This window comes from Babylonia areolata, chromosome 14 (assembly GCF_041734735.1).
Source record: "Babylonia areolata isolate BAREFJ2019XMU chromosome 14, ASM4173473v1, whole genome shotgun sequence".
Lineage (NCBI taxonomy): Eukaryota > Metazoa > Mollusca > Gastropoda > Neogastropoda > Buccinidae > Babylonia > Babylonia areolata.
The window spans coordinates 28912065-28922630 of NC_134889.1; the positions used below are offsets into that span (position 1 = coordinate 28912065).

Consider the following 10566-nt stretch of genomic DNA (forward strand, 5'->3'; position numbering starts at 1 on the left):
GGTCGGGGCGCTTGCCATCTGCTTCAGCTCCTCGTCCCCCGCACGCCCCCCGACCCCCACCGTGAAGACTGTGACGTCAGACAGCTTGAGGGGCATCAACGCCATCACCATCCCCACCCGGTCGCTGTCCCGTCCGTCAGACACTAGCACAGCCACTTTGACCGCTTCCGGTCGCGCCTTGCTGAATACCTGTTCAATTTGCCCGCGCCGGAAGGGAAGAATGATAATGATAATGACAATATTTTATTTTATTTTATATTTTATTTTATTTTGTTTTTGTTATTTTATTTATTTATTTATCTTATTTTATTTTATTATTTATTTATTTTCTTGTTATTTCATTTATTTATTTTATTATATTTTATATTTTATTCTATTCTATTTCTTTCTTTCTTTTCTCGAGGCCTGACTAAGCGCGTTGGCTTACGCTGCTGGTCAGGCATCTGCTTGGCAGATGTGGTGTAGCGTATATATGGATTTGACCGAACGCAGTGACGGCTACTTGAGCTACTGATACTGATACTGACATCAATGATAATAATAATAATGGGTATTTAATAATCAATAAATCATGTTTTGTGAATGTGATGTTTGGATGTTTGATACGGACATCTTTAACACACACACACACACACACACACACACACACACACACACACACACACACACACACACACACACGAAATGCTACAACACACACCTGTGAATAGGCCGTGGTCAGAACGGCGCTGAAGTTGGTGCCACCCGGAATGAGCGGGGAGGAGCTGATCCTACCCAGGGTGGTTTTCAGGTCCACCCCCTCGTGGAACCCGAAGGACACCAGGGCCTGGTCACTGAACGTCACCATAGCCACGCGGTCCTGCACGTGATGCACGGCATAGTGGAGTATAGTATAGTATGGTATGGTATAGTATAATGTGGTGTAGTGTAGTACGGTACGGTACACTATAGTATGGTATGGTATGGTGTGGTACAGTATAGTATAATGTGGTGTAGTGTAGTACGCTACGGTACACTATAGTATAGTATAGTATAGTATAGTGTGTATGTGGTGTTGTGTAGTGTGTTGTAGTGTAGTACAGTACTGTACAGTACAGTACATTACGGTACAGTACACTATAGTATAGTATAGTACACTATAATATAGTATAGATCTTCTTCGAGTATAGTATAGTATAGTATAGTATAGTATAGTATAGTATAGTATAGTATAATTATCTTCTTCGAGTCTAGTATCTTCTTCTTCGTTCGTGGACTGCAACTCCCACGTTCACTCGTATGTACACGAGTCGGCTTTTACGCGAATGGCCGTTTTCGGCAGCACGGCGCCGCCATGTGGGCGACCATACTCCGTTTTCGGGGGTGTGCATGCTGGGTATATTCTTGATTCCGTAACCCACCGAACGCTGACACGGATTACATGATCTTTAAATGTGCGTATTTGAGTACAGACGCGGCAGAAATACTTGAGGCAGCAGCAGCAGCAGCAGCAGCAGCAGCAACTGTAGTGGCTGTCCGTCGTAGTTAGCAGCAGTTAGCAGTAGTTAGCAGTAGTAATCAGAAGCAGCAGTGGTGGAAGGAGGAGGAGGAGTATTAGTAGCAAAGTGGTGGTGGTAGTAACAGCAGCAGCAGCAGCAGCAGCAATAGTAGCAGTAGTAGTTGTAGTAGTAGTGATAGCAATCAGAAGCAGCAGCAGCAGCGGCAGCAATAATAGCAAAAGCAGCGGCAGTAGAGGAATAGAACAGAATAGAATAGAATAGAATTATGTCTTTATTACCAAGTGTACCAGGGTCACAAGGAATATTGCGGGGGATAGTACATAACAAGGTCCGAACATAAATCGAAAATCATACACAAACAGATACAGTAGAAATTAGGATACATAAAAGTGCATATCAATATAAAAACTTGTGCATACTCACACGTGCTCGCACTGCACACACACACACACACACACACACACACACACACACACACACACACACACACGTTTGAACAGGAGCCGCATATTACATGTGGCTGGGGCTGATGATAGTAATAGCAGTAGTAGCAGCAGCAGTAATAGTGACAGCAGCAGCAGCAGCAGCAACAGCAGTAGCAGTAACAGCAATATAAGCAGCAACAGTGGCAGCACAGACAGTACATGGTTCCAGCAGTACCTTGTCGTGCACCACTAGCTGTAACAGCAGCAGTAACTGCATGCATGACTGGGCACGATTCTGGCTGAAGATCGCGAGAATGCATGTGCAGATAGCTTTGTACAGAAGAAGAAGAAGAAGAAGGGGGAGGAGGAGGACGACGACGAGGAGGAGGAGCAGGAGGTGAAGGAGGAGGTGGAGGAGCAGGAGGAGGAGGACGATGAGCAGGAGGAGGGCAAGGAGGAGCAGGAGGAGAAAAAGAAGAAGAGGAGGAGGAGGGGGGAAGGAGGAGGAGGAAAAGGAGGAGGAGGAGGAGAAAGGAGGAGGAGAAGAAGGAGGAGCAGAGGGAGGAGGAGGAGTAGCAGGAGGAGGAGGAGGAGAAGAAGAAGAAGAAGAAGACTTGGAAGAAGAAGGAGAACAACAACAACAAGGAGATTCTTCACCCTTAATTGACACCTTTCCAGAAACATTCACCGAACATGATCTATACAACTGTCCATCCTGAACATTCTTTGTTCGTTGCCCTTGGAATATTTCAAGATAATTCTATCTCAAAAAGATGAAAAAAATAAAAATAAAATAAATAAATAAGTGAATGAACAAATAGATGATAAATGAATGAATGAATAAATAAGTAAATGAATAAATAATAATAATAATAATAATAATGATGATGATGATAATAATGTTAACAATGATAATAATAAGAACAATAACAGCAATAACGACAACAACAACAACAATACATCTCCACGTGTGCGGGCAGCCCCTAAGCAGGCAACAATCGAGAAAGACCACCTCTCCACCCCCTGCCGCCCCCCCCAGGCCCCCTCCCCCTACCCCTACCCCTCCCCCCCCTCCCCCAATAAAACCCCAACTCACCTTGTCAGGCCCCAGACCGTTGTGAAGGGACAGACTAATGACCGTGTCCCCAACGAACTGTTTGAGAGCGGCCCACTCTGTCGGTCCCACGCTGCTGCTGGTGTCCACCAGAAAGGCCAGGTCCATGTTCTCAGTGCGGGCACAAGCTGTATGTATGCACGTTATACACGTAAGATTTTTTACATTTTTTTAAATTTTTATTTTTATTTTTATTTTTAGCTGTATTGATACTGAAGTGGGTCAGTTGTTCGAAATCTATCGAGTAAAACCATTCAGGATTCAACTCAGCAACTAAAGAGATATCAGTATTGAATAGGTCTTAGTTCGGGCAAAGGCTGTGCACAATACATACAGGTATGTAATGCACGTGATACACGTTGGGTTAATTTTCTCAAGCGGCATTGATAAGTGGGTCAGTTGTTCAACTTCTATCGAGTAAACCTTTCAGTATTTAATTGTAAAAAGAAATGATTAACAACAACTAAATCGAACAGGTCCATCTTCTCAGTTCGGGAAAAGGCTGTGCACTACACATACATGTATGTAATGCACGTAATACACGAAACAGTTTTTATTTTTTTTTAAGCTGCGTTAATAAGTGGTTCATTTCTTCAACATCAGTCACACTCTAATTTTCCATTCCCTTGTTCAGTATTCAATTGTGCAAAAGAAATGATTAACAAATAAATTGATGTCAGTGTTGAACAGGTCCACCCACGTTCTCAGTTACGGCACTGGCTGCGCACAACACATGATAGGTAGGCATGCACGTGATACACGTGGGATTTTGTGTGTGTGTGTGTGTGTGTGTGTGTGTGTGTGTGTGTGGTAAGACCCTTGACATCCCACATTTTTTGCTCGAATGTCCAGATACACATTTACATTTCAAACCCCTTCATGATATGATTACATCCTTTAATCTTCCATTAGCCATGTCCAGCGTTTTTCACCCTAGCAAAGAAAATGGTTGGTCTCTGACAAAAACCGCAGTTGACCTAATTAAAAGCCATCCAATTGGTCGGTTTTTCTAATTTGTTTCATCCCCCTTCTGTTGCAGAGGTTCCCCTCTGTTTTATTTAATCCAAAGTAGTGTTTCGTTTTGGGTGATAGCGTCCGATTTACTTGTAGAGCAAAGTTCCCATTATTCTAATTAGCGGAACTGTCCGACTCTAACATGTAATATGTCGTCTTGATTACATTACGAAACCTTAATTTGATGAGAAAGAGTAAGAGACAGTGTGTGTGTGTGTGTGTGTGTGTGTGTGTGTGTGTGTGTGTGTGTGTGTGTGTGTGTGTGTGTGTGTGTGTGTGTGTGTGTGTGTGTGAGTGAGTGGGCAGGGGAATGAGGTAGGGGAATTATAATGGGCGTTTGTGTGCATGCATGGATGTATGTAGAGAGAGGGTGGGGGAGAAACGTATGTGAGTATGTGTGTGCGTTAGAATATTTTTTGGAGATAATGATATTAATGAAATTTGGTACCTTGATTTGTTAAATATGTTTTGTTTTTTTGTTTTTTGTTTTTGTTTTTTTATTTATTTTTTTAAGTCATACCTTCCTCAAATCAGAATTTCCTTGTGTTGCTCAGTTAATATTTTATTCAAATGGTTGCGAAAATGTCAGTACAACAAACAGTTAATCTGACAATAAATGGTTTCAGTCAGTCAGTGTGTGTGTGTTACTTTAATGAGTGGGTCATTGTTCAACATCTATCGAATGAACCATTCAGTATTCAATTGTGCAAAGAAATGATCAACAACTTCGTCGACGTCAAACAGGTCCACGTTCTCAGTTCGGGCAAAGCCTGTGCACAACACATACAGGTATACAATGCACGTGTTACACGTTAGGGGTTGTTGAGTTTTTTAAGCTGTTATAATAAGTGGGTCAGGGTTTTTTCCCCCAAAAAAATGTGTGGAATAAATCATTCAGATTCAATCGCGCAAAAGAAAAGTCTAACAACAACCAAATAGATGTCAGTATTGATAGGCCCAAATTCTCAGTTCAGGCAAAGGCTGTGCGCAACAAATACAGGTAAGTAATGCACGTGATACACGTTGGAGTTTGTTTTGTTATTTTCTTAAGCTGCATTAATAAATGGGTCAGTTGTTCAACATCAGTCGAGGGTAATGTCCAATTTTAGCATCCTAAATTAATGCATCTATTGCTGGACGAAAAACGGAAAAAAGCAAGATGGTGGCACGTTAGTTTAGTGACTGAACCCGCAACAAAACTGAATAAAAAACGTACAGATTAAGAGTCGAAATCCACTGAAAATGGGTTACAACATCTACTAATGGTAATATCGTTCCATGCATGCCCAGAAATTGCCGGTAAAACAGGTGCAATGATTTAGGAAGCTAAATTTGGACTTTGCCCCGACTGATTCAATTGTGTAAAAGAAATAACTAACAACAACTAAACAGATGTTAGTATTGAAAAGGTCCATGTTCTAAGTCCGGGCACAGACTGTGCACAACACACACAGGAATGCAATGCACGTGAAACACTTTTTTTTTTTTTTTTAAAGCTGCATCAATACTGAAGTGGATCAGTTGTTCAAAATCTATCAAGTAAAGCATTCAGGATTCAATTGTGAAAAGAAATAAATAATTAACAACAACTAAATAGAAGTCGGTACTGAATGGCCGCGGTGTACTCGGCATTATGAACCAGTGACTGCAATGACGTCTCGAAGGAAATAATTTTGGGAGGGAGGAAAGGGAGGGGGTTGGGGTGGATTATTATATTCGTACAAAAAGACAAAGGGGTATCAGTACCCAAAGGTCTGAAATGGATATGGATATGTATGTATGTATGTATGTAGGCCTATAATCGAAAGAAATGCAAAAACGACAGTAGAATAAACCAACCAACCAACCAGAAACAAACAAACGAACAAACTAACAACCCCCCCCCCCCCCCGGCCCCCCCTACTACCCTCTCCTCCCCTCCGCCCCCCCCCCCCCCCCCGCACCCCCTCCCACCAAGCCCAACAAACCAAACTTCACACTGACTTTTTTGCAGCGCATTCGCAGGAACTACGAAGCTCTGGACAGTCTGAGTTGTGGGCCCTGAGCGGTAACGCTTCAGCCAATAATCGGCTTGCATATCCACGTTGACGGGCACGTTGGCGGGCGCTCCTTCAAGAGTCAGCAACATGGCCGCCGCCAGGGCCGAATAGAGCGGTTTGCGCATGTCTGCCCACGTGACCGTGGACCAATCAATGCCGAGCTTGCTCCGGATGAGAGCGTACTGATGGGAAAGGCGGGCGCTCTCGGTCTGCGTTCTTTGAAACATTGACCTGTCCACCTGAACAAGGGAATGAATCGTAGGTGTGTGAGTGAGCGAGTGAGTAAGTGAGTGAGTGAGTGAATAAATTGAAAATAAAGATGGACAGGATGTTAACACCCCCCCACACACGCCCATACCCCAAACAAAAAGCAAACACACACACACACACACACACACACACACACAAAGGGGTACACGCAGAAGAAAAAATAAACACATGAGTGAAAACATAACAAATTTGCAAGGCAAAGCGATAAGTTCATTTCATGGACCGATACGGTCATTAAAATATTACACACATGGAACTTTTAAACACATCGCGATCGTATATAAAAAAAAAAGAAGAGTGATGTCAAAAACAAAACATTTTTTTTTAAGTCCGAGATTGTATTGTATTGTATTGTATTGTATTGTATTGTATTGTATTGTATTACTCTTTCGTCACAACAGATTTCTCTGTGTGAAATTCGGGCTGCTCTCCCCATAGAAAGCGCGTCGCTACTGTGACAGCTCAGCCCATGTTTTCTGTGTACAAGTGTATTTGTTTTCTTATCAAAGTGGATTTTTCAACATAATTTTTTTTTCCCAGTGACAACCCTTTTCATTGCCGTGGGTTCTTCAACGTGCGCTAAGTGCATGCTGCACACGGGACCTCGATTCATCATGTCATCCGAATGACTAGCGTCCAGGTCACCAACCAAGGTCTGGGGAAGGAGGTGGAGAAAATACTGGCGACTGTGGGATTCGAACCAGTGCGCTCAGATTCTCTCGCTTCCTACGCGAACGCGTTACCACTTGGCCAACAATTCACTCGAGCAAACAACCAAATACACAGTAACCAGTTTTTTCCCCCACAGCAATAGACTTTTTATCTTCATCTATCATCATCGTCTATCATCATCATCTGTCATTATCTATTATCATCATCATCTATCATCGTCATCATCATCATCACTATCATCTGTCACCATCATCTGTCATTATCATCCACCACCACCACCACCATCATCATCATCATCTATCATCTGTTACCATCATGTATCCTCATCTATCATCATCATGATCTGTCACCATCATCTGTTAACATCAACCACCACCACCACCACCACCATCATCATCATCGTCATCATCTGTCATCACCTGTCACCATCATCTATCATCCATCACCACCACCACCACCACCACCACCACCATCATCATCATCATCATCATCACCATCATCTATCACCATCATCACCATCATCTATCATCATCATCATCACCTATCATCACTATCATTATCATTCGCACTCATTAAAAAGAGCAACAGTCGCATGTACTGTCTTAGAAAAATGAAATCTTTTAATGTATGCAAGCAGATGCTCCAAATGTTTTACACATCTGTTGTCTGTAGTGTTTTAACATACGGAGCCGTGTGCTGGGGGGGAAACCTGACCAAACATGACAAATACAGGTTGGAAAAAGTCATTAGGAAAGCGGGTGGGGTGGTGGGTATAAGACAAGACACCTTTAGCGACATGCACAATAGAAAACTGACTGACAGACTAATAACAATTTTGACCGACGTAAGACACCCACTACATGATGACATCAATAGCAGAAGGTCAGACATAAGTGGTAGGTTTAGAGCTCCACGCGCAAGAACATCTCGATACATTAATTCATTTATTCCTACAGCCATTCGCGCACACAACCAAAACATCCAATACACTAAGTGAACCCTCCCACCCCCCAAGCCCCCTCGCCACAGCAACACCTGAACTTCACCAGCAGACGAGTGTATGGGAGCAGACATTATGCGTGCATGTGGGACTGAGCGGGTGAGCACGGCAAGCAAGCATTTTTGTGTGTGTGTGTGATCGGAAGTGATTTTTAAATATTTTCTTATTTTACTTGGATTTCATGTATCTTAATGTTAATGTTCTAATCTTATTGGCGTGACATATGTTATGTGCATGCATACGTTGTTTGTGTGTGTGTGAGTGTGTGTGTGTGTGTGTGTGTGTGTGTGTGTGTGTGTGTGTGTGTGTGTGCATTTTACTTATATATACGATTTATTCCCTTGATGTTTTTATTTATGTATTGTTGTACAATACCTTATGGTCTTAACGTGTGTGTGTGTGTGTTTGTGTGTGTGTGTGCATGTGTGTGTATGTGTGTGTGGGTGTGTGTGCGTGCGTGCGCGCATGTCATTTTTAGTAATCTTATACCCTTTTTTTGTTGGATGTTTTCATTTGTTAATATTGTTGTGCAATACCCTATTGTCTTAACATGAGTATGTGTGTGTGTGTGGGGGTGGGGGTGGGTGGGTGGGGGTGGGGGGGGGTTAGTATATCGTCAGCTATTGGGAATTCTTATTTGACTAGTTTTAATCTCTTCTTATGTTGCGCATGATTTTATGCCAGTGTTTACAATGAGCCTGTGATTGCACAACTTAATTTCCATGTGGATTAATAAAGTGTTTTTGATTGAATGATTGATTGATTGATCGTCATCATCACCATCATCATCTATCATCACCATCAGCTATCATCATCATCACCGTCATCTATCATCATCATAATCACCATCATCATCACCATCTATCATCATCTGTCACCATCATCTATCATCCACCACCACCATCATTATCTATCACCATCATCACCATCATCCATCATCATCACCATCATCACCATCCTCTATCATCATCATCATCTATCATCATCACCATCATCTCTCACCTTCCAGATGCCCCCGTCGTACCCAGGGGTGGTGTAGGTAGCGAGGTCAGTGCCATCCCGTGTCTCCACGAAAGCGATCCGTCTCAGGAGCAGCTGGTCTTCCGGGTAGATGCAGGCGTCATGCAGCTCCGCCATCACCGCCTCCACCATCGCTGACCCCTTGCCTCCTACCTCCCGTGTCCGGTCCACCTGGGCCTGGCACGGTCCCGGGAGAAGGAGGAGGAGGAGGGTGGTGAGGAGGGGGAGGAGGAGGAGGGTGGTGGTGGTGGTGGTGGGTGTTGTTGTTGTTGTTGTCCTGCCGTGGGGGTAGGAGAGGGGACAGCAAAAAAAAAGAAGAAAGTTTTATTTCGTGAACCCGCAACACACACACACACACACACACACACACACACACACATATATATATATGCATGTATGTATATGTAGTGTAGGGAGCATTGAAACATTGCACACAGTGCATCTTGATGACGACGACGACGACGATGATGATGATGATGATGACAATAAGAACGATAATAAGAATGATGATACTACTACTACTACTACTACTACTACTACTACTAAGAAGAAGAAGAAGAAGAATGATGATGATGATGATGATGATGATGACAATGATAATGACGATGACATAATAATAACAATAACAATGATGATGATGATGATGATGATGATGATGATTACGAGAAGAGGAAGAAGAAGAAGAAGAACAACAACAACAACAACAAGAACCACAGATGCCATTTTAATAGTACATTTCTTTAAGTTAATTTAGAGGAGGCAACTGCTGTCCCGGTTTTCCTGATTATCGTGGACAGCCTGTTGCCCAAGCCACATCCCCACTCTCTCGGCCAAGAGGACTTCAGGACAGTCGGCAATGGGAGGCCAATTAGGCCCCCAAGGCTGCAGCACTAAGAGCCGGTACAATCTTGCCTCCTTGTTTCGAGAGTCTCAGTCCTTCACAAAAGACTAAGCTGTAAAATGACGAGCTATGGGGAAACCGTTCATCATTCAGCTCTCACATTGCTGTTGGCCCTGACGGGCGCAATAGCCGAGTGGTTAAAGCGTTGGACTGTCAATCTGAGGGTCCCGGGATCGAATCACGGTGACGGCGCCTGGTGGGTAAAGGGTGGAGATTTTTACGATCTCCCAGGTCAACATATTATGTGCAGACCTGCTAGTGCCTGAACCCCCTTCGCGTGTATATGCAAGCAGAAGATCAAATACGCACGTTAAAAAGATCCTGTAATCCATGTCAGCGTTCGGTGGGTTATGGAAACAAGAACATACCCAGCATGCACACCCCCGAAAACGGAGTATGGCTGCCTACATGGCGGGGTAAAAACGGTCATACACGTAAAAGCCCACTCGTGTGCATACGAGTGAACGCAGAAGAAGAAGAAGAGCTGTTGGCCCAATTGTAAGCTTTTGTCAATCTGTGATATAAGCCGAGCTTTTTGGGGGCATGCAGTTAACGTGTGTTAAGGATGACTGAGACAGGGGAGACAGAGGGAAAGAGCAAACATAGAGAAAA

The 10566-nt window shown here is 43.4% G+C and overlaps 1 protein-coding gene across 1 annotated transcript in view; it reads right to left on the reverse strand.

Annotated features, from left to right (window-relative positions):
* The window catches only part of LOC143289672 (collagen alpha-1(XII) chain-like), a 24088-nt gene extending 14903 nt beyond the window's left edge, over window positions 1-9185 (reverse strand). The window contains exons 1-5 of the mRNA XM_076598720.1: window positions 9036-9185; window positions 6036-6330; window positions 3021-3166; window positions 701-859; window positions 1-189 (exon numbers count right to left, since the gene is read on the reverse strand). The exon at window positions 1-189 is cut by the window's left edge and continues 79 nt beyond it. Coding sequence (XP_076454835.1) covers window positions 1-189; window positions 701-859; window positions 3021-3166; window positions 6036-6330; window positions 9036-9185 — 939 coding nt within the window. The remainder of the gene's footprint in view (window positions 190-700; window positions 860-3020; window positions 3167-6035; window positions 6331-9035) is intronic.
* Window positions 9186-10566: the final 1381 nt, after the last annotated feature.